This window comes from Diceros bicornis, chromosome 32 (genome assembly GCF_020826845.1).
Source record: "Diceros bicornis minor isolate mBicDic1 chromosome 32, mDicBic1.mat.cur, whole genome shotgun sequence".
Lineage (NCBI taxonomy): Eukaryota > Metazoa > Chordata > Mammalia > Perissodactyla > Rhinocerotidae > Diceros > Diceros bicornis.
The window spans coordinates 19,182,107-19,207,523 of NC_080771.1; the positions used below are offsets into that span (position 1 = coordinate 19,182,107).

Consider the following 25,417-nt stretch of genomic DNA (forward strand, 5'->3'; position numbering starts at 1 on the left):
TTTCCTTCCTCTTAGTGGTCAGATCCTAAACTACCTTTCCAGCTTCATCTCCCACCATTCTTTCTGTATCCACTCCATCATCAGTGACACTCAACTCCACAATACTCTAAAGACACACCATGTTCTGTGATGCCTTCTCAACTTTATGTATGCTGTTCCTTCTGCCTAGACTACTTCCCTCCTCCTTACTCTGTGTAAGATCCTGGATCCTCCCCTAGCCAGAGTGGGTCATCCTCTTCCTTTATTCCCATAGACTCCTGCACACTTCTCTATCTGGGTCTTTGGGGGTTTCAGCCTGTCCTCCCCCCTCTACCGAGGATCCTGGAGGAAGGACTGGGTTGATGCATCCTCAGCTTCTAGTCTAGAACCTAGTGTTATTAAGCACTCAGAACTGCTGTGTTAAATGAAAGAATGCACAAAAATAGAGGACTGGAGGGCTGAGTCCTCTGGAAATAAAAGCAAAATGAGACATGGAGGAGCCCAAAAGGAGCTGGCAGAGAAGCAGACTGCACTCATAAAAACCAAGAAAGATGTTGAGTAACCAAAACCGTAGGAAAAGCCAGCACAGCATTACAATGTGCAGAGCCCAGCGAGTTCAGAGGGTAGTGAAGACAGCAATTACAACTTGGGACCTGGAGTCCAGAGGGAAGATCTAAGGGGGAGAGGGACAGGGATGAAGGAGGGAAGGGGGACAGGGATGAAGGAGGAAAGGGAGACCGGATGACAGGAAGAAAGGGCTCAGCTTGGCTCTAATTGGTGATGGATCAAAAGACGTTGGGTGAAGTCGCAAGAAAAGAGAGTGAAACTAGGAGGAATCTGCAAGAGATGGCCTACCATTCCAGGCCCATACTAAGCTGACTGCATCACAGGAACTTGAATCTGCCATTTACTTCACCTGCAGATTCAAATCCCAAGATTCTTTCTCAGTGGAGGAAACAATGGTGCCCTTGAACAGCTCTAAATTGGCCATTGGGGAGGTGGTATATTGGGGGAGGGAAATCCCTGCCTGGGAGAACAATCTGAGGATGGGCCTGGATGCCCTATTTGGAGGTGCCGCTTGATTGATGCCCAGGTGTGTCCTTTGAGGCAAGTCAGTCATGACAGTCCAACTAGCTTGAGATATGTGCTAGTTGAGGGGAGAATGATCTATTTTGTAGAAATGAAATCTCTATTTTCTGCTACTTCCACCAATGTAAAGTGTGAGCACTTTTCCCCAAGAAAAGTGTGTTTGATAAATCTTAAAAAAGAAAAAAAAGCCAAATAAATAAATCCACAAAGATTGCAATTCCTGCCAGTCAAAGTCATGCTGCACGCACTAGGCTCAGGAGCCTCAACTAGGTTGTTTTCTAAACTCTCTCAGCCAATCCTTGCTCTGACTTCTAGAAATACAAGGCCTTCTACTCACGGGAAGCCATTTGGATGCTGTAAGAATCCACAGAAAGCATTCCCTAACCACCTCATCCTGCTTTGTTGTTCTAATAACACCTACTTATTTATTTACCATCTGCCAGTCTCCCCTGATATAACCTCTAAGATCACAAGGACCCTGCCTGTTTTGTTCTCTGCTGTAGTTGCAGCACCCACAACAGTGCCTGTGGAATCTCAATACATTTTTGTGGAATGAACAAATGAATGAGTGAAAAGCACTTTGAGAGCCTAGGCGTCCAGCTGTCCTTTGGCTTTGCCGACTGCAGTTGCCACAGAGTGTGTGGCTGGTCTTCTATGGACTTCAATTCCACTTCTATCTGCCTGAATATTCTAGGACTTTTAACTTCATATGCTATGACCCAGAAAGTTATAGAGGGAGTATTTCTTTAGGGAAATACAGAACTGAATTCAGATGGCTAATTGCTAGCACAAGGATAATTAATGTTGCTTTTGGCCTAGATAGTAGTGAAAAAAATATATCAGTCAGAAGCAAAATAAGACTGATGGCACAGGAGTGAGTGTATATGTGTGTGTGTATGGTTGCCAAAAGATGGCTGACAAATGCACTACTGGCAGAGCTTTCGGACTTAACGGAAGTTTTCCTAAGCAGCAGCAGTGCTCAGAGATGCCTTATGCTCTGATGTGGGCTGCTGGAAGGCCTGTAATGGTAAAGGAGCTTGGGGGAGCTTGCAAATCTCCAACTGCCTTGTAAAGACAAGGGAGCCAGCACCACTTTGAAGCTCAAGGGAAGCAAGCCTGGTAGAACAAAAGGATGTACAGAACAGCTGTCAGCAAAAGAAGCCAAATAACACACAGCTATCAGCATCCCAAACCTGCCCCTCCACTGCCAGCTCCAGTCCCCTCACCCTGCAGAAGTAGATTTAGCCTTCACAGGTCATCTTGGGTACATCAATGTTCTCTCAGCAGATGTTTATTAAACCCTTGTTACAGGCCAGGTACTGTGAGAGATGCTAGGAAAGCAAACACGAAAAGAATACAGGCTAATAAGGGAGAAAGACATATGAATACATGATCCCAACAGAATTAGCACTAATATAAGAGAGGAATTATCTCTGTTATGACAGCAAAGAGACAAAAACCCTGCCTGGAAATGTCAGGCTGGGCTTCCTGTGGGCCACATTTAGGCTAAATCTTAAAGGGAAAGCATTCTCGGAAGAAGGAACAGCAAGTGAAAAGGTGTGGAGAGAAAGCATTTGGGGTGCTTCGGGACACAGCTGAACTTCAAAGTGTGTGTGTGTGGGTGTGCGTGGGTGTGCCCATGCATGCATGTAGGTGTGTGTATGTGTTAGGATATGACCCAGGACAGGCAGATGGGTCATCCTGTGAGAAGCCCTGATGCCATGTCAAGTTGTTTACACTTGAGTTGTCCACTTACCCATATCCACAGACAAGCTACACTGTTGGGATGAATGTCTACTGTTTATGTAATCTTCCTTTCCAAGATCACAGTGGTAATCTGTCTTCACATCGTGAGTAATAGGAACTGTGAGACTGTCACTGGTTTGTTTTCATAAAATCATCATCTGTGTGATCAACATAAAAACTCCCTGGCTCCCTTAAGCACAAGGAACGCAGGCGTATTTGGGTTGCTTGCTGGTAGCAGAACGCTCACAGGTGGAACAATTTAAGTTTCCAAACTTAGAAGTTCACAGAAGGCGGCGAAAAAGGGAACATAAGTATCATGTACCGACAACATACTAAGTCCTCAGTGGACTTCAAGGGGGCAAGTAAAAGGGAATTGACAGTTGGCCATGAACGTTGAACCCTTGTGAAGGACTCTGAAGGGAAATTTCATATTCTGCAGTAGCAGCTTTGACTCCCAACCAGGCTGATAGCATGTGAGAGGCTGGGAGCAGTTTACATTTAAGCAAAGGGGACTTCCCAAATTACACAGAAAGTTCTAAGAAGCATTGTGATGTTAATGTGCGGACCTGTAATGACTACTTCATATTTCCCGTGAACAAGATATCACATTCCTAAGCAACCAGGCTCATGGATTTACATACCAGCTTTGATGACTCCCAAATTTATATCTCTAGACCCGACTGCTCCCATAAATTCCAGACCTAGACATCCAGCTGCTCCTCACCATCACCACTGAATGTTTAATAAGCACCTTTTTCTTGACTCTCAAACTTAACACATTCAAATCCTAACTCCTGATTTTTCGCCCTAAACCTGCACAACCCTCAACAGCCATCATTATCTGGTTGCTCTGGATACAAACAAAGGAGTTATCCATCCTCTCTCCAATTCATCAGCAAACTCTGTCAGTTCTATCATCAAGACATATCCAGAATTTGAACACTTCTAACTCCACTATTACCACCTCAGGCCAGACCACCAGTATGTTTCATCTGGGTGCTGCAGGAACCTCCAAACTGGTCTTCCTGCTTCCTCCCTTGCCCCACTAGAGTCTAGGCCAGGGGTCAGCCATTTTTTTCTGTAAAAAGACAGATAGTAAATTTTTTAGGCTTTGAGAATATGGTCCCTGTTGCAACGATTCAACTCTGTATTGTAGCTCAAGAGCAGCCACAGACAATATATAAACAAATGAGCATGGCTGTGTTCCAATAAAACTCTGTTAATGGACACTGAAATTTGAATTTCATATAATTCTTTTTTTTTGGTGAGGAAGATTTGCCCTGAGCTAACATTTGGGCCAGTCTTCCTCTATTTTGTATGTGGGATGCCACTACAGCATGGCTTGATACGTGGTGTGTAGGTCCACGCCCAGGATGTGAACCAGAGAACCCTGGGCCACTGAAGTGGAGTGTGCAAACTTAACCACTACGCCACCAGGCCTGCCCCCATATAATTCTTATGTGCCACAAAATATTTTCTTTTGACTTTTTCTCAACCATCCAAAAATGTAAAAACCATTCTTAGCTCAAGGGCTGTACAAAAACGGTAGTGGGCTGGATTTGATCCATGGGCTGTGGTTTGCTGACTCCTGGTTTAACGTCAAGCCAGAAGTCAATGATTTTTTTATTGCTTTATTGCAATATATTTCATATAAAATGTAAATAAATTTCACATATATATGATATAAATGATAAAATTTACCCATTTAAATTGTACAGTTCAATAGTTTTTAGTATGTTCACAGAGTTGTGCAACCATCACCACAATCTATTTCAACACCCTAAAAAGAAACCCTGTACCCATTAACAGTCACTGCCCATTCCTACTCACCCTATTCTTCCCACACTGTACCTCCACCCTAGGCAACCACTCATCTATTTTCTGTCCCTAAAACTTTGCCTAATCTGAACATTTTATATAAATGGAATCATACAATATATGGTTGCGTCTGGCTTCTTTCACTTAGCATAATGTTTCAAAGTTCATCCTTGTTGTTATACGTATCAGTACTTCATTCCTTTTTATTGACAAATAATATTCCATTGTATGGATATATATTTTGTTTATTCATCAGCTGATGAACACATGGGCTGTTTCCACTTTTTGGCTATTATGAATAATGCTGCTATGAACATTTGTCTACAAGTTTTTGTGTGGACATAGGTTTTAATTTCTCTTGGGTATATACCTAGGAGTGGAACTGTTGGGTCATACGGTCATTCTATGTTTAACTTTTTGTGGGGCCGGCCCCATAGCTTAGCGGTTAAGTGCACGTGCTCCGCTACTGGCGGCCTTGGTTCAGATCCCAGGCACGCACTGACACACTGCTTCTCAGGCCGTGCTGAGGCTGCATCCCACATACAGCAACTAGAAGGATGTGCAACTAGGGGAAAAAAAAAGGAGGAAGATTGGCAACAGATATTAGCTCAGAGCCGGTGTTTCTCAGCAAAAAGAGGAGGATTAGCATGGATGTTAGCTCAGGGCTGATCTTCCTCACAAAAAAAAATAATAATAATAAAATAAAATAAAAAAATAAATAAATAACTTTTTGAGGAACTGCCAGACTGTTTTCCACAGAGGCTGTACAAATTTCCATTCCCATCAGCTGTGTATGAGGGTTCCAATTTTTCCACATCATTGCCAGCACCTTTTATTGCCTGTGTTGTTGATGACAGGCATCCTAGCAGTTGTGAAGTGGTATCTCATTGTGGTTTTGATTTGCATTTCCCTGATGGCTAATGATGCTGAGCATCTTTTCATGTGCTTATTGCCCATTTGTATATCTTCTTTGGAGAAATGTCTATTCAAATATTTTGCTCCTTTTTAAATTTGATTGTCTTTTTGTTGTTTAGTTATAAGAGTTCTTTAGATATTCTGGATACAGATCCCTCATCAGATACATCATTTGCAAATATTTTATTCCATTCCATGGGTTGTCTTTCACTTTTTTTTTTGTATTATACACTGTATTTTTTTTATTGAGTTAACATTGGTTTATAACATTATATAGATTTCAGATGTACATCATAATTCAACTTCTGTATACATCACATCATGTTCACCACCAAAAGTCTAGTTTTCATCTATTACCGTACAAGTGACCCCTTTTACCCATTTTGCCCTACCCCTCTGGAAACCACCAATCTGTTCTCTGTATGCTATTTTTTTTTTAATTTTCCATATATGAGTGAAATCATACAGTATCTGTCTTTCTCTGTCTCAAATGGCAAGATTTCATCTTTTTATGGCTGAGTAGTATTCCATGGTATATATATATCATATCTTCTTTATCCATTCATCTGTCAATGGGCCCTTAGGTTGTGTCTTTTGACTTTCTTGATGGTGTCATTTGAAGCACCGAAGTTTATAATTTTGATGAAGTCCAATTTAACTCTTTTTTTCTTTGGTTGCTTGTGCTTTTGGTGTTGTATCTGAGAAACCATTGCTTAACCCAAGGTCCAATGATCTTTTTAAAACTTAAATTTGATCAGTTTACTTCTTTCTTTAAACATCTCCAAAAGTTACCTATAACATTTAAAATAGATCCTTTATCTTCAACATGGCCTGTAAGAGTCTGCAACATCTGAACCCTGGCTTCCTCTGACCTTGTTGTCTACCTTTGGCATCTTCCTACCTTTCATTACACCTGACAATGGCCTCTGAATCTGCTTCTTCCAAGCCACTCTAACCTCAGGGCATTTGTGTTTGCTCTTCCTTATGCCTGGGAGCTCTTTCCCCAGACATCTCATGACTTATCCCTTTTTCATTCAGTTTTCTGCTCAAATGTTGCCTTGTCAGTGAGGCCTGCCCTGACCACTCTTTCTAAAGGAGTAGCTTCCCTGGCCTCAGTTATTTGCTGTCTCCTCACCATATACTACAAATCTGTACATTAAAAAACAAGCAGATTAGGTGTAAATGTTTTATTCTTTCAACTAAATTCCAGTACTACACCAGCAGTGACTGATACACAATACACAATAAATGTTACAGTTAGAATCAAGATAATAATAGGTATCAAGCGTGCCCTTTAGAAGCCAAAACCTTCCCCCTACTGGCTGGGGGAAGGTGGGGTGGGCAGGTGAAGTGTGGGGGTGGGAGAGATAAGTGTTGGGGATATGGGGGGATGAGCAGGGGTGGAGAACAGAGCAGCAATGTGAGCCCAGTTGCCTGTCCTCCATAAGCTTTCCATCTCATTCTGCTTGTCGGCTCCTTCTACATGGCTTTCCAACAAATCCTACTATATTACAGATAATCCTGAGTAGGATATGCCACCTGTTGAGTACATGGGAACTTCAGTTAACAGGAGACAAAGTCCCATTTTTATTGTTAGGGGATAATCTGAAGGACTCCACAGTGAGGAGGACTAACAGTTTAAAACAGTTTAGATATGTGCTGTCCAATATGGTAGCTATTAGCCACATGTGGCTATTGAGTACTTGAAATGTGATAGTCTGAATCTGAGATGTGCTGTAAGTGTAAAATATACAGATTTTGAAGACAGTACAAAAAAAGTAAAATATATCAATTTTAAAATATTTATTACATGTTGAAATGATAGTATTTTAAGTGTATTGGGTTAAATAAAATATATTATTAAAATTAATGTCATCTGTTTATTTTTTAAAATGTGGCTACTAGAAAATTTAAAATTACACGTGTGGTTCACATTATATTTTTATTGGATCATCCCATGATTCCTTAAAGCCCATAGGAATAATGCCTGGTATCCAGAATGCTTTCAATAAATACTAGCTGAATGCATTAAGTTAGGCTGCCTGAGAAGAGTCTTTAGACTAACAATTAACAAACTCCATTTTCTCCAAGCAAATTGTTTGTGCATTTTGTGTGTGTGTGTGTGTGTGTGTGTGTGTGTGAGAGGAAGATTGGCCCTGAGCTGACATCCATTGCCAATCCTCCTCTTTTTGCTGAGAGAGATTGGCTCTGAGCTAACATCCGTGCCCATCTTCCTCCATTTTGTATGTGGGACACCGCCACAGCATGGCTTGATGAGCGGTGTGTCAAGTCCGTGCCTGGAACTCGAACCTGTGAACCCTGGGCCGCCGAAGCTGTGTGTGCAAACTTAACCACTACGCCACCAGGCCAGCCCCTGTTTGTGCATTTAAGCAAGAACCTGAGTATCTGGAAAGGCCTTAGCAGTGGAGAAAGTGATGGAAATGTGTGAGGCTGCTGATTTGCTTGAGACAGCTGTTGATTCTCCAGCTGTTATTTACACCACGTTTCAATGAATAAACACCACTTCAGTTGCGCCAGCCTAAATGTTTATTTCTTTGAAAACACCATTTTGAAAACATAAGCGCTTGTTTTACAGTCTGTTTTAGGGAGGCAGATCCACATGATTCTTCAACTACTTCTACTGCTCACACAGCTTGGAACTTTGGAATTGGATCAACTCATTGGCCTCTGAGTTCTTACCTCCCATTTAGAAGTTGCTTCCCAGATATATTTTGTTTCAATTTGGGAGGTGAGGGCAGCAAAGGAGTTGAGGGGCTTGATAAACTGTATAATAGGCACATGTTCTTTAAAATGGTTCTTCAAATAATTGCCTTGATCTCTTTGATTTTCTGCAATGAACAAGTAACTCCCTCCTTTTCCCCGCAAAATGGTGTCTTGGCATAGAGTCATCAGCAATCATGACATGCCAAGCCATTTAAGTAATTTTGAAGCTATTTGTAAGCAATTCTAGTACTCCATTCCTGGGGTAGTTGAAAAAATTTTTATTGCATGTGGGTAGCTTAAAAAAAAATAAAAGAATACTGCAACAACTTGCACTGGGGTATGTTAAGGGTTTTGATCTCCAAATATATAATTTTTAAAACATTGAATTATTTAGTATGGTGTGTCCAAAATACATGCATTATGAAATGTTCTCATTCATATATGACCCAAACATGCATGGTCTACCTCAGTTTTCTTCTGAGAGGTGTTGGGAAGGCATAGTTGGTAGTGCAATGAGCTGCACTGTAGCTTGTTGGGTCAGTGCTTGTTGAGATGGAGTAAACAATACCTTGTCCAGACAGTGGGATTAATATGGAGCATGGCCAATGGTCCTTCCCAGTTATAATATTTAGTTCTTCCAGGTTAAAAAAAAATCATTGTTCAAAAACTAAGAATAAACTACTGAAGTCACAGAAATGATTTCTGTAGCTTGGAGAAAAATTAGGAAAGAAGGTAACGTTCTTTGGTGATACTTTAATGGTTTATAAGTAAGGGTATTTAAAGCTCTTACAATGAGAAAACAAGAAGTCTTGGAAAACAGAGAAGTTAAGACCTTAAGGAAAGAGTCTGCAGTTTGGAGGACATTTTGATGTGCTGCAAGTGAACCTTGCATACCAACAGGCACAGTGAGAAGTAACATTCTTTTGTTTTTTTTTCAGAATTTTATTTTTTTATTATTATTTTTGTGTGTGTGAGGAAGATCAGCCCTGAGCTAACATCTGCCAATCCTCCTCTTTTTGCTGAGGAAGACTGGCCCTGGGCTAACATCCATGCCCATCTTCCTCCACTTTATATGGGACGCCGCCACAGCATGGCTTGATAAGCAGTGTGTCGGTGCGTGCCCGGGATCCAAACCAGCGAACCCCGGGCTGCCGCAGTGAAGCGCACGCACTTAACCACTTGCGCCACCGGGCCAGCTCCAGAAGTAACATTCTTGATGAATCTTTTAGATTTTAAAACTCAGAGACAGTGTATTTAGGAAACCCTGTAATTTCTAAAGTTTTCACCTTTTAAAATTCAACAACAAAAATAAGAAGCTTAAAATAGGATTTCTAAGAGTCAGTGGTCACTGACTCACCTCTCAGCAGGTGGTAAGTCCCATCTTAGGTCCCTGGTGGCTGCTGGTATAGATAACGCAGAGTCAGGATGAAACCTTTTATTCAGAACACGCATTTCCAGTGTATTGCTTATTACTTTAACTCACTCATCACACTTCCCCATTAAGAGGGTCATCTCAGCAACCAATATATAAAAGGATACCACATTTAATGATGTAAGGTCTATGTTACTGATCACCACTCCTAGACGACAAGAGTATCTTACCTGCAGCAAAGGCATCAGCTGCAAACCCAGTGCTTGCTCATAGAGCAAGTTCAGTTCTGCACAACTGGAGAAGGAGAGTTTGGAGGTATAGAGGTAATAGTGCACGTGTCTAAATGTGGAACCATCTCTGTCGATGAAGAGCCTCTGGCTTTCCAAAGAGGTCAAGGCTGAAGCCTCTTTCCACAGCAGGGAGTCTGGGAACTGAGCCAGTTTGCTTCTGGGAACGGAGAAATGCCAGCCCCCAACGTTAAAATGAAACAAATCCTCTGCTGATTCATGAGACATGCCAGGCTCCTCCTAAAAGGAGAATGAAAAGAGAGCTATGCAAGAAAAAGAAATAAAAAGCATCCATGCTGGATAAGAAGAAGTAAAACTATCTCTATTTGCAGATGACATGATCTTGTACATAGAAAATCCTAAGGAATTCACTAAGAAATTATTAGAAATGAGTTCAACCAGGTTGAATGGTACAGATCAATATAAAAAATCAATTTTATTTTTGTACACTAGCAATGAACAATCCAAAAATGAAACTAAGAAAACAATTCCAGGGGCTGGCCCGGTGGCATAGCGGTTAGGTTCACGCGCTCCATTTGCACAGCCCCTGGTTCGCCAGTTAGGATCCTGAGTGCAGACCTATGCACCGGTCAGCAAGCCATGCTGTGGTGGTGTCCCACATGGAGCAACTAAAAGGATGTGCAACTATGACACACAACTATCTACTGGGGCTTTGGGGAGAAAAAGGAAAAAAGGAGGAAGATTGGCAACAGATGTTAGCTCAGGGCCAATCTTCCTCAAAAAAAAGAAAACAATTCCATTCACAATAGTATCAAAAAGCACAAAATATTCAGGAATAAACTTAACAAAAGAAGTGCAACACTTGTACTCTGAAAACTTCAAAACATTGTTGAAAGAAATTTAAAAAGACCTAAATAAATGGAAAAACGCCCCGTGTTCACAGATCAGAAGACTTAATATTGTTAATTAAGATGGCAATACTCCCCAAATTGATCTACAGGTTGGACACAATCCCTGTGAAAATTCCAGCTGTCTTTTTTCTTTTTTTCGCAAAAATTGACAAGCTGATGTTAAAATTCATATGGACCCAGAATAGTCAAAACAATCTTGAAAAAGGAGAGCAAAATTTGAGGATTCACACTTACCACTTTCAAAACTTACTACAAAGCTACAGTAATCAAGATGGTGTGCTACTGGCATAAGGATAGACATACAGATAAGTGGAAAGAATTGAGAGTCCAGAAATAAACCCTTACATTTATGGTTAATTGAATTTTGACACAGGAACCAAGACAATTAAAAGCGTAAACAATAGCCTTTTCAAAAAATGGTGCTGGGAAACTGGACATCTACATGCTAAAAAAAAATGAAGTTGGACCCCTATCTCACACCATACACAAAAATTAACACCAAACAGATCACAGACCTAAAAATAAGAATTAAAAATACAAAACCCATAGAAGAAAACAAAAAGTCTTCATGACCTTGGATTAGGGAATGCCGTCTTAGATAAGATACACAAAGTACAAGTGAAATAAATAAACAAATAAAACTTTATCAAAATTAAAAACTTGTGTGCTTCAAAGGACACCATCAAGAAAGTAAAAAGACAACTCATATAATGGAACAAAATATATGCAAATCATATATCTGATAAAGAACTTGTATTTAGACTATATAAAGAACTCTTACAACTCAATAATAAAAAGACAACCAAATTTAAAAGTGGGTAAAGAATCTAAACAGACATTTTTCCAAAGAAGATACACAAGTGGCCAATAGCACGTGAAAAGATACTTAACATCATTAGCCATCAGGGAAATGCATATTAAAACTCACAATGAGATACCACTTCACATCCATTAGGATGGCCTGAATCAAAATTATAGATAACAAATGTTGACAACGATTGGAGAAAGTGGAACTCTCATACACTGTTGGTGAGAGTGTAAAATGGTGCAGTTGCTCTGGGAAACAGTTCAGTGGTTCCTCAAAATGTTAAACACAAAGTTACTACTATATGACCCAGCAATTCTACTTCTAGGTATAAACTCAAGAGAAATGAAACCTATGTCCACACAAAAACTTGCAGACAAATGTTCACAGAAGCATTATTCATAATAGCCAAAAAGTAGAAACAACCAAAATGTCCATCAAATGATGAATGAATAAACCAAATGTAGCGTATCCATACAATGGAATACTATTTGTCAATAAAAGGGAATGAAGCTTGGGCCGGCCCTGTGGCTTAGCGGTTAAGTGCAAGCGCTCCACTGCTGGCAGCCCGGGGTTCGGATCCCGGGCGCTCACCGACACACCGCTTCTCCGGCCATGCTGAGGCCGCGTCCCACGTACAGCAACTAGAAGAATGTGCATCTATGACATACAACTATCTACTGGGGCTTTGGGGGAAAAAATAAAATTAAATTAAAAAATAAAAAAGGAATGAAGTACTGATACATGCTACAACATGGATGAAACTTTGAAACTTTAGGCTAAGTGAAAGAAACCAGACACAAAAGACCACATATTATATGATTTCATCTATATGTAATGAGCAGAATAGGCAAATTTATAGAGATAAGAGAGTAGATTAGTGGTTGCCTAGGGCATAGGAGGTTGTGGGAGGAATGGGGAATGACTAGTAACAGGTATGGAATTTCTTTTGGGGATGATGAAAATGTTCTAAAATTTATTGTGGTGATGATTACACAACTGTGAACATAGTAAAAACTGTTGAATTGTACACTTTAAAATGGCATCTAGATTTGTATAAGTACACTCTGTGATGTTCGCATAATGACAAAATCTCCTAACGAGGCATTTCTCAGAACATCTCCCCATCATTAAACACATAACTATAAAAAGGCAGCAAAGATCATTAACCTTCCTCAGCCCATTGTTAAAAGTTCAAGGTTATCTATTCATAAGTGAATTGTCAATTTTGCTTCAAGATGACCTAGCTTATTAACGCTATAGAAAAGTAGAAAGCCATCAAATATACAAACCATCAGATTTTAAAATAAACTCTCAAGGAGCACTACTCTTGTAAAATGTATATACTCTTGTATATAAAATTTTATCTAAAAAAGAACCATAAAACAATATTGAATTCTAGGTAAAAATTATGCATGCTGAAGTGACTGGGGTGCAATGTACCAATATTCATAACTTATTTTGAAATGCATCAAAAAACAAGATGGATTGACAGAGGAATGGATAGATGGACAGGCGATAAAACAAATACAGCAAAATGTTCATTGTAGAATCTAGGTGGTGGGTACATAGTGCTCACTGCACAATTCTTTCCATCTTTCTCAATCTTTCAAAATTTGCATTAAAATGTTGGTGGAGGGAAAGAGTGTTAAAGAGGTGATTGCTCAAGAGAGGAAAAGCCCATTTCAACAAAAACCTGCAACTCCTAGTTTGACAGCTGAGGAAGGAAAATAAATGCATACAACAAAGAAGCAGGTGGGGTTCTTTTCTCTTATAATAAGCCTGGTCTAAATATTCAGATATAAAGAAGAGCAGTTATATATGCCACCTTTGAGGCTAGAAGAGTTAAAGGAGACATGAAGAGAAAGATTACAAATTGTAAAATGATGTCATGACTCACAGAAGCAGAGCTGGAAACCCAATCTAAAGAGCTAATCTAGCCTTTTGAGTTCTGGCCCTTAACATGGCTAAGGCTGAACATGACAAACTGAGAGTAATTAAGGGCCCCTAGACCAGAAAGCATAAATATGGAAGGACTCTTGATTTTGCTTTCTGTTCTCCTTAAAGGTGACTAGCTGGTTGAGAGCTCAGTGAAACTGCTCGAAGTGTGCAGATTCTGGATGCCAAAGAAAACCTGCTCCTTGAAGGTAAGCCACAGTTCTGGTCTCAGTTCCTCTTTTCTTATTAAGGATAGAGTATGACAAGAGGGTCTTGGCTCCAGAGTTTGCCTCCTTCTTACACGTACATGTCCCATCCACAGGTGGGCTTTCAAGAGGTGCCTGCTAGTGTGTGGGTAGGGGTTAAGGATGTGGCTGTTCTTTCCAGAGTTTTCTTCCCAAAGCCTGCCCAGGAGCTGGTTAGCGCAGAACTATTCCAGCCTGAGGAGAGCCCTCAGTCACAGGCAAGCTTGGGGGCCTGCAGTACTTGAAGGACAAAAGGCTTCTTGACAGACTGACTGCAGGAAATGAGTTAACCCTAGTATAGTCATCTCCACCCCATCCCAAAGAGTATCTCTCTTTTCCACACTGATCCCTCTCCCCCAAAGGACCTCCATCTAAATCAATTTCCACAACTAGAACCACCTCATGCTCTAAAGACAGGACCTCAACATCTCAGAGACAAGTTCCCGGACTTTTCAGATCTGTAGCTCCCTTATCTGCCTCAGAGAGCTGCCCCCTACCCAACCCCTCAGATCCGGACCTCCGCCCCACCCCCACCCCCGCTCCGTTCACTCGCCTACCCACCGCCTTGCCTCCGAGTCCACATCCCCCAGCGCTGAGATATGAAGACCTTCCCCCCACCGTCAAAAGGCCCACCTCCCACTCCTCAAATCTGGAGTTCCCCAAATCCTCAGAGCTAGAACACGTCATCCCTCAAAGCATCCCTCAACGGCGCATCCTCCCAACTCCTCAGAGCTAGCCCCCAGACCCTCCAAAGCTGGGGCCATATCCTCGTCCCCCCACACCCCCTTGTCCCAGAGCCAGGTCTCTAACCCTATAGCCCTAATCCTCGGCTACACCGCCCCCTCACTCGCCGCTTTAGTGCTTTTGGCGCCCCCGTCAAAGAGCGCTCCATACCATGGTCGGGACTCCAGCAGCGGGCTGGCAGGCGCGTGACCCGGGCAATAACGGCCCCCGGGAGCGGGGGCGGGGTGGGGCCGGGGGCGGGGCCTGGCGCGCGCCCGGCGGTCTCGCGGGCTGCGACAGGTGAGCGGCGGGCGGGGATGGCGGAGCAGTGGGATCTGGACGAGGAGGGCATCTGCCGCCTGGGGGCCCTGACCCTGGAGCAGCCCGGTAGGGCCAGGCCTGGAGGGCCCGGGCGGAGAGCTTGGGGTCTGAGGCTGAGGGGAGAAAACTGAGGTGGAGGCAGGGGAACCTGAGGTAGACGCGGGGGACGGCGACGGAGGAGCGGTCCCTGAGGACAAGGAGGAGGAGGGGTAATTTAGGAGGCTGAGGGGGTAATTGAGGCGGAGGAGGGGTAATTGAGGCGGAAGGGTTACACTGAAGTGGAGGTGAAGTAACCGGGGAGTCTGGGGCGGAGGGCGAGGAATTGAGGGAGAGGAGCGGCGTTAGAAGTGGAGGAGAAACAAGATTAACGGGAACTCGCTGTAGCCGGGAACACAGAACTGGACAGAGTCTGAACTAGTGGAAGGAAACTGAGCTCCAAAAGGGACATTGGTGGGAGATAGGAAGTGCTGAGAAGGGCGTTTGAGGTCGGGGTGCTATTGAGGAGGCACGAAGGGCATTAATTTGGGCAGTTTCTGAAACTTCCGACTCAGGAAGGCTTTTCCTGGTTGGGGTGTAATGGGACAGGGTGTTCCTTTATCAGCCCCTCTCTTCGTCCAGTCTCTGCCTCAAGAACTTGGCCATTTCTTTGATCCATCTGGATGTGTAGCTCGCTTTTAAGAGCGACTCAGAAAGGGGCCTGATGTGAAGGGAATAGCAGCTGCGCTCTCAAGGCTCTTAGGTCAGAGGTGAAACTGGCTGACTTGACCCCACCTTTGACCCCGGGTCTGACTCACAAGGGTTGCTTTTTGAGTTTCTAAGGAGTAATGTTGGAAAAGTTATTAGCATTCCTAATTCAACTTTTATTCTCCCTGAATTCCCTATATCATTAATGCCAGGCCCTGTGTTAAATGCTTTCCCTGCATTGTTTAATCCTCCTAACAAGCCTACGAGGCAGATGCTGCTGCTGTTGTCATTTTACAGATGAGTAAAAACAGATTTAGACTCTTGCACAGCCCAAAGGCTCACAGCCCAAAGTGATGCATCCAGGGTTTATTAACCGAGGACTCTGATTCCAGAGCCTGTGATCTAACCATAACAAAAAGTTGCCTTTCTTGCTTCCTCTAGTACTTTTTGTTTGTGGGATATGAAATAACTTGGTGGTGTTTTACTTAAAAATTATTTGTTTAAAATTTATCAAAATTAGTGCATGCTAGTAACAAACATTACATGAGTGAATAAAGAGGGTGCTAATCTTTCCTTTCTCTCAAAATCCCCCCCTCCCCAAGGTAACCAAAGATAATGGTTTGGTGTGTGTTTAAATAGATTGATGTAGATATTTCAGGTTTGTTTTTTTTTTTATCCAAACTACTTCACACTCCCCTATTTTATAAGTTAGCTAAGAAAAGCTTTATTGGCTTACCTAGTTTTGTACCTTTCTTGCCTTTTTAAAAAAGATATTGATTCAATTTGATTTTTGAGGGGCACATACCCCTTCCATTCTCCAGCTAGAACAATATATTGCAGATTTTTTTTTGCTTGTTTTTGTTTGTTTGCTTGTTTTTAGTACAGGCATTTGAATAACAAAATTAATTGGGCTCATTCTGACAATTCAAACAATACAAAATGTCTGAAGTAAAAGAATATTCTTCTCTATCCCTCCTTCCATACCTTTTCCATTGCTTATACACACATACACATAGGTGTCTTTAAAAAATTGCTTTTTTTACTTACCACTAAAACACAGATATTTTTCAATTAAATGAATGTGCTGGTATATGCACATTTCTTCTGTAAAATTGTTCTGTGAAAAATCACAATGATGAGGCCGGCCCAGTAGCCTAGTGGTTAAGTTGGCCTGGGTTCGGACCCTGGGCACAGACCTATACACCACTGGTCAGCCATGCTATGGTGGCATCCCACATACAAAAATAGATGAAGATTGGCACAGGTGATAGGTCAGGGACAATCATCCTCAAGCAAAAGGAGGAAGATTGGCAACAGATGTTAGCTCAGGGACAATCTTCCTCAGCAAAAAAAAAAAAAAGAAACCAAATCACAGTGGTCATCTTTGGGGAGAGAGGCTTTTACTTTTCTGTACTATTGGAATTTTCTGGCTATGTAATAATTGTTACTTTCTTTTTAATGTCCAAAGAGATTATCTTGGTGGTGCAATCATAGACCTTTTTTGTTTGTTTTCTTTGTTATATTTCTCTGTACTAAAAATTCCAATAAATGTTTACATTATCCTTTGTCATACAGAAAATTTTCACCTTAAGGTAGTCAAGCTTATTTTTCCTTATGATTTGTGCTTTTTGTGTCTTATTTATGAAGTTTTTCCCTACGCTGATGTAATAAGACTCCTGTATTTTTTTCTTAAAATTCTGCAGCTTTGCTTTTCATAGATTAAATCTAATCTATCTGGAGTTTATTTTTATATATGATGTGTGACATAGTATAATTGTATGTTTTTATACTAATAGCTAGTTTTTTCGGAACCTATTTGTAGTAGGATCTCTCCTATACACCAAGGTCCTTTATAAAGATGGGTCTGTTTCTAGACTCTCTGTTCTGTTCCATTGTCGGTCCCTGCACCAACATCACACTTTTGTAATTACTATGGCTTAACAGTAAGTTTTGATAACTGATAAAATCAGTATCCTTTTTCTCTTTACCTCCTCTTCTTCCTTCAGGATTATCTAGGCTATTCTTGGCCCCTTATTCTCTCCTAAGAATTTTAGATTCAGCTTGTCAATTTCCACGAAAGCATTTTAAGCAGGGATGTGACCTAATCTAATACTCATTTTTAAAATATGACTCAACCATTAGAAGTCTATTACAGTAGTCTAGGTAAGAGATAATGAATGGCTTTTACTAGGAGGATGACAGTTGCGTAAAAAGAAGTGGATGGAGTCAACATGTACTTTGTGGGCAAGCAGGATGGGACTTAACAAAACAATTGAATGTGGATGATGAGGAAAGAGAAGATTTGAAGACAACACTCAGTCTTGGTTAAGTTATTGCTGAGTGGATAGTGGTGCTATTTACTGAGAGCAAAAAGAGCAAAGACTATGAAAAAGATAGGTTTGGGGAAGGGGAATCAAGAGAGCTGTTTTGATCATGGTAAGTTCAAAATATCTATTAGACATTCAAGTGTGAGATTTTTAGTAGGCAGTTGGATATATAAATCTGAATCTCAGAGGAGAGGTCAGGGTTAGAGATGTAAATTGTGAAGACATTAGCAAATAGGTGCTATTTAAAACCATGGGACTGAATGAACTCACCTAACTAGAGAATGTGGATGGAGAATAGAAGATGGCTTAAGACTCAGCCTTGGGGTTTTTCAATGTTTAGAAGTTGAATAAGGGAGGAGGATCGTGGTGTCAAGAATTTAAGAAAGGGTAGTGTATCAAGGAAGTAATGGTCAGCTGTGCCATTGACACAGCTGTGCTATTGACAGGCTGAGCAAATTAAATGCAGACAAGTGTCTGTTGAATTTGGCAACATGGAACTCATAGCTGACTTTGACTAGTGGAGATTCAAGCGAGCGGGGAGGAAAGAAGCCAGATTGGAGTAGGATGAAAAGGGAATGATAAGTGAGGGAAAAGAGATAGTAAAGTAAGAAATTTGCTGAGAAATTTGGCTATAAAGGAGGATACAGGACTGGAACGTTAGCTGGAGGATATGATGTGAGGTCAAGAACAAGTTTGTTTGTTTGTGAGGAAGATCAGCCTTGAGTTAACATCTGCCAATCCTCCTCTTTTTGCTGAGGAAGACTGGCCCTGAGCTAACATCCATGCCCATCTTCCTCTACTTTATATGGGAGGACGCCACAGCATTGTTTCACAAGTCGTGCGTCGGTCTGTGCCGGGGATCCTGCAAACCCCAGGGCCACCACAGCGGAGAGCGCAAACTAAACCGCTACGCCACCGGGCTGGCCCCAAGAACAAGTTTTTTTAAAGACACAATATACTAGAACATATTTCTAGGCTGATGATAATTATTTGGTAGAGAGAGAAAATATGTAATTATATACTTTTTTGGCTTTTTATAATTCAGTTAATTTGTTATATTGGGTAATATAATAATTGTACAGTGAGAAGTCTTGACCTCTCCTCTCTGGCCCTCACCCGGTTATCCTTCCTAAAAGCAATCACTGTTACCAATATCTTGGGTAACTTACCTGAAATAGTCTCTACATACATAAGCATATATTGCTTATTTTATAATTATTTATTATGGCGGTTCACGAATATATACAAGAGTAGAGACAACAGAATAATGAACTCCTGTCGCCCTCAACAGTTATCATCAATTCACGACCAGTCTTCTTTCATCTATACCTCACCTATCCTTTACCCATCCCCAACCCCTAACGTTGTTTATTTCGAAGCAAATCCCAGGTATATGATTTAACCTATAAATGTTTTAGTGTGTATCTTCAAAAGATAAGAACTCTTTAAAAAATAATCACATATAAAATCTAAAAATATTTAACAGTAATTTCTTAATATCATTGAATATCCAACCAGTTTTCTCATTTTCCCAACTGTCCTATAAAATTTTTCTATTTGGAATCAGGATCTATACAAGGTCTTTTGCAATTGGTTGATATTTGTCTTAAATATTATTTGATCTGTAGGTTCCCCCTTCTTTTTTTCCTTGCATTTTCTATTGTGTTTTTGGAACCTAGGTCATTTATCCTAAATAATTTCTTAAAATATGGATTTTGCTCATTACATTCCTAAGACGTTTAACATTTTCCCCTGTCCTTTGTATTTCCTATGAATTGATAGTTAGATGAGGCTTGATTAGATTCAAGTTTGATTTTCTTTTTTATTACTTCATAGGTGATGGTATATAATTGTGTCAGGAAGTATATAATATTTGGTAGGTTTCTTTGTGTGATATTATCAGCCATTGAATATGATTGCCTAGGGTACACTAATTCGTCAGGGGTTGCAAAATGGTAATTTTCTAATTCTTGCATTTTTATTAGCTGTTATACTTTTATAAAAAGAAATTTCGTCACATCAGCTATTTGGTTATCCTGAGGTACAGTTTGTATAGGAAAGGCAGGATAAATGCTTGATTTTTTTCACCTTATTTTCCAGTTTTTGGAGAAATGAGTTGTTTTCTTAGCATCCTCCAAAGATGACCAATGAGAGTTGTTTTGTTTTCTTAATATCATTATAAACTCATGGATTTAAATATTTTTGATGTCTTCCAATCCATTGCAGTTCTTTCATAATTGATGCTGAACTTGTCCCAACTTTGGCTAGTGGTTGACTCCTGAGGCCTTTTTTGTTTTAAGTTTTATTTGAAACTCTTTCATCATCATTAGAAACAAGCTTTATTAAAGATTATGAATTCTGTTTCCAAGTGAGCTACAAATCGTTTTCTGTAGAGAGATTACTTGATTTATTGTTTTCATGAATAAAACATGTTTTTGCCCATTGGGATTATATAGCCCATATATTAAAATTGGAAGATTATTCTGTTCTTCTTGACGTCTATGATGTGCAATGTTCGGGTTGTTCTCTGATCATTTGTCTTCACTCTCTTTATAAACATTGGAACTGAGAGCATGACCTCTTAAGACCTGCACTTCATATGAATCATAAAAGAATGTCTGTCCCTGTGGCAGTTTATCATTTGAATGATAATTCTCATTCTCTTTAAAAATGTTAAAATGTCTTCTCTTCAAAGAAGACTCCTGTGATACACATGAGAAATGCTGCAGGGCACTGATGGAAATCATAATTGACCTTAGCTTTTGTCCCATGGTAACAGACTGTAAGGGTATTAGATCATTGCATACTACAGAACTACCAAAAATTCCTCAAAGTCAAGAATTTTTTTTTTTTTGCGATATGATTCCCGTACTATAAAATTTAAAGTATACAATTCAGGGTCACTTAATACATTGTGTAGCCATCACCACTATCTAGTTCCAGAACATTTTCATCAACCCAAAAAGAAACCCCATACCCATTAGGCAGTCACTCCTCTTTTCCAGCTCCCCCCAGCCCCTGGCAACCATTAATCTGCTTTCTGTCTCTATGGATTTGCCTGGATATTTCCTATAAAAGGAATCATACAATATGTGTCCTTTTGTGTGTAGCTTCTTCACTTAGTATGATATTTTTAAGGTTTAACCTGTTGATGCAAATAATCAATAATCATTCTGTAGTAGAGAGTTTTATTCGAGCCAAACTGAAGACTATAGCCCCAGAGTGCAACCTTCACAAGGGAAGAAAGCGCTCTGAAGAAGAGTGGTTTTTAGCACAGTTATATACCATTTCCAAACAAAGAGACGTACATCAAGCATGATGGGGGTACTTTCTTTCAAGGATTCTAGGAGATATTTTGTTACAGATCAGCACATACATAGCAAGTCAACACGGCCTTGGCACTGTGGGAAAGGAGGCATTCAGTCTTATCTTTAAAGAGTGCTGGCATCAAAGGAAGGGAGGCATGATTTTTTTATCTTCAAAGAGTACATTTTTTATTTTAGGGTAACAATTAAAGCAGATGTACGATGTATGTTTGACAAGCCGTTAAGTCAGGCTTCTTTGGTTCAAACAAAATTCAGGCCAAATCAGGTTCAAACCAGAATGGTTTCCTCATATACTTGAAAATATAAAATTTCTTATATCATTTTCCCCTTTTAGTCAATAATCTTTTGATAGAAAGCATTGATGATCAAAATATAGTTCCTCAATACCAAGGTGGTTGCTTCCTAGCCTGGGTCCATCATATCCCTTGGAGCTGGGCTTTATTTTAATTTGCCCAGTAATTCACACTGGGGAGAAATAACCAAATATAATTGACAATCATAGAGGTATGCACTGACAGGGGAAGTATTTTTACAGGTTATACATATTTTCAATTAAGTCACACAAACATTGTATATGTGCTTTTATGTGACCTTTTGTGATGACACTGTTTATAACACTTATAGAACAGATGTTTTAACAATAGTAAGAAACCAATCAATAATATTTGAAATGGCCATATTTGAACAATAAAGTGGTGGTCAGGAAATGAATCTTAGGCATAGTCCTTGCCTGGAAAGAGTTTGTTTGGAGTTGTAAGATCAGTCAATCATCTCAAGTCATTGAGCAACCATGACTCTAGCCTGAATGCTGGTTTTATAACACTGAGTAAAGAAAACAGTGATTAGTTTAAATATTATGATCAATACAAGGGATTCCAAGGAGTAACAGAATTAAGAACTGTAATCCGGACTGCAGAAATGTGTTAATACCTGTAGGAAGCCAACTAAATAAATCATTCAAGCTAGGTGTAGGATCGCTGGCGACATCTACTTGCTTTTTCATGTGACTTAGCAAAGACGACATATCGGAAGATTCATTGGGTATAAAAACACAATATTAGGGACCAGCCCTGTGGTGTAGTGGTTAAGTTTGCATGCTCCACTTCAGCAGCCCGGGGTTTGCGAGTTCAGATCCTGGGTGAGGACCTACACACCGATCATCAAGCCATGCTGTGGAGGCGTCCCACATGCAAAATAGAGGAAGATGGGCACGGATGTTAGCTCAGGGCCAATCTTCCTCACCAAAACAAAACAGAACAAAAAACACATTTAGTTTGGATAATTGTATGTGTACCACCTTGTGTTGCAGTTATAATATCTAGGGCTATTCTATTTTGAAGGACAGCCTTTCTCATTAAAGACATTTCAGTATTTAATAATGATATTCCAGTTTGACTATTGTTAAAAGCTTATTGGATGAACTTAGGGCTTCTATATGATATGACGTCTTCTAATCCTATGGAAAGGACAAATATAGCAGCTAGATGATCATGCCAGTGAAAAACTGCATGGTCCATCTGGCTTTAAGGAGAGGGAGATTGGCAACAGTTGTGAACTTGGCATGAGCTTTCCTTGCATCTAAGGAAATTAGGGTGCAATGCCCTAACCACCTAGGTGGAAGCCAGGGCCAAAGGTTTGTTGCATATAACCACTGAATTCCATTAGGAGCCACCCAGTAAATGCCTGGTCGTCAAGATCAGTCCATCCCAAACTAGTCACTTTCTTTAACTATAATAGTATTTTGGCACGACTCAGGGGGATCCACCCCATGTTTCGACAGCAGTTAGGTTGATCTTGTCTGGAATGATTTTCGTTCCAAGCTTAAAGGTGCCGGTATGTCTAAAGTTCCATAGCTAGCAATGAGACAAATACATCCATCCGAGATTTGTGTGAAACCTCCCATGGTTCTCATTGTAGTATCCAGTTGTTTTACTTTAATTGCAAATCGTTGAGATAATTGAGTGGTTTGAGCGACAGAAAACAAGTAGTTATGCCCTGTATCATTAATAGGCTATTGACCAGGTATCAGGGTCAAAATTAGTAATGTCAGGCATGCTGCTAATGCTTGAACTAGATATTTCCATCATAATAAATTGTTTTAAAGCTTGCCAGTCTGTGCCTTGAAGGGGAGAAATATAGACTTTTGTTTTTTTGGGTTTCTTTGTGAGGAAGATTAGCCCTGAGCTAACATCTGTTGCCAATCCTCCTCTTTTTGCTGAGGAAGATTGGCCCTGGGCTAACATCCATGCCCATCTTCCTCTACTTTATATGGGACACCGCCACAGCCTGGCTTGACAGGCAGTGCGTCGGTCTGCGCCCCGAGATCCGAACCTGTGAACCCCGGGCCGCCACAGTGGTGCGCGCGAACTTAATTGCTACGCCACAGGGCTGGCCCTGTAGACTGTGTGTGTAGCAAAGGAATGGGCCTATCGTAAAAATACATTATTATTAGGTGCCCATTCAAGTGTGGATTGAAAAAACGCACACACAGTATTGGGAAAATTTTAAAAGACATTTGAACAATATGACAATAGTAATATTAAAATGGTCATAGATGTGGATATACAGGCCTGGTCCAGGGTCTTAGGATTCAAGATGTTGTCTTCTCTTCCTGGTTTGGCGGTGTTTGTTTTAGTCAGTTGGAGCCAGGTATCAGAAACAGGAGTTGAAGTCCACTCAGGTGGAGGGACCTTTTTTTTTTTGTTTTATTTTATTTGATTTATTTTTTATTTTTTTGGTAAGGAAGATTCGCCCTGAGCTAACATCCACTGCCAATCTTCCTCTTTTTTCGCTTGGGGAAGATCAGCCCTGAGCTAATATCTGTGCCAGTCTTCCTCTATTTTATATGTGGGATTGCCTCCACAGCATGGCTGATGAGTGGGTTAGGTCCACACCCGGGATCCGAACCCGCAAACCTGGGCCGCTGAAGTGGAGCGTGCAGAACTTTAACCACTTGTGAATGGGGCTGGCCCAGAGGGACCTTTTTAAAAAGAGAAATGTGGGGGCTGGCCCGGTGGCGTAGTGGTTAAGTTCTCACATTCTGCTTTGGTGACCTGGGGTTTGCAAGTTTGGATCCCGGGTGGGGACTTACGCACTGCTTATCAAGGCATGCTGTGGCAGGCATACCGCATATAAAGTAGAGGAAGATGGGCACAGACATTAGCCCAGTGCCCATCTTCCTCAGCAAAAAGAGGATGATTGGCAACAGATGTTAGTTCAGGGCTACTCTTCCTCACCAAAAAAAAAGAGCGAGAGAAATGTGAATCCATGAGTATACTCCTTTTAATTTTGCAGCACATGGATTAATACCTGATAAGGTCCTCTCCAACAAGGTTGCAAAGAATCCTTTATTTGATGTCTTTTTTTTTTTTTTTTGCTGAGGAAGATTGGCCCTGAGCTAACATCTGTACCCATCCTTCTCTATTTTGTATGGGGGATACGGCCACAGCATGGCTTGATGAGCAGTGCATAGGTCTGTGCCTCGGATCCGAAACTGTGAACCCTGGACTGCCAAAGAGGAACATGTGAACTTAACCACTACACCACCAGACTGGCCCCTATTTGATGTCTTTTCCAATAAACAAAGTCCCCAGGTTGTAGTCCATGATCCTTGAGGTCTTCTCCAGGAGCTCACTGTGAAAGAAACTAATTACCAAGTTTTCCTTTTCTTAAGTGCCTTAATAAGACCCTGACAATAGTGTAATATATCCCCCTTAAGTAAAGTTGGTTCTTACATTCCCTCATCCAATTCCATAGGTCATCCTGTTATTATTTCAAAAGGAGACAACTGGAGGCTGGCCCAGTGGCATAGTGGTTAAGTTCACGTGCTCCACTTTGGCGGCCCGGGGTTCACAGGTTCAGATCCCAGGCATGGACCTACGCACCACTTATCAAGCCATGCTGTGGCAGGCATCCCACATATTAAAAAAAAAAAGTAGAGGAAGATGGGCACAGATGTTAGCCCAGGGCCAGTCTTCCTCAGCAAAAAGAGGAGGATTGGCAACGAATGTTAGCTCAGGGCTAATCTTCCTCACACACACAAAAAAAGGAGACAGCTGATGTTTACCAAAAGGTATAACTATAAGACTGAGAAGTACTAGCAGAAGAGCTTTCGGCCATGAGAGATTAAAAGCAGCTGAAAATTTTGCCAGTTGGATTTTGATTGTACCATTAGTTCTTTCCACCAGTCCTGAAGAGTGGGAATGATAAGTGCGGTGAAAATGTTGCATTATTGGCTGAGTGTCAC

The 25,417-nt window shown here is 40.9% G+C and overlaps 2 protein-coding genes across 2 annotated transcripts in view; one reads left to right on the forward strand and one right to left on the reverse strand.

The window, feature by feature from the left end:
- The window catches only part of KCTD19 (potassium channel tetramerization domain containing 19), a 30,600-nt gene extending 16,123 nt beyond the window's left edge, over nt 1–14,477 (reverse strand). The window contains exons 1-2 of the mRNA XM_058527715.1: nt 14,409–14,477; nt 9,874–10,170 (exon numbers count right to left, since the gene is read on the reverse strand). Of these exons, the coding sequence (XP_058383698.1) occupies nt 9,874–10,170; nt 14,409–14,477 (366 nt within the window). The remainder of the gene's footprint in view (nt 1–9,873; nt 10,171–14,408) is intronic.
- Nucleotides 14,478–14,830: 353 nt separating this feature from the next.
- The window catches only part of LRRC36 (leucine rich repeat containing 36), a 53,494-nt gene continuing 42,907 nt past the window's right edge, over nt 14,831–25,417 (forward strand). The window contains exon 1 of the mRNA XM_058528630.1: nt 14,831–14,900. Coding sequence (XP_058384613.1) covers nt 14,831–14,900 — 70 coding nt within the window. The remainder of the gene's footprint in view (nt 14,901–25,417) is intronic.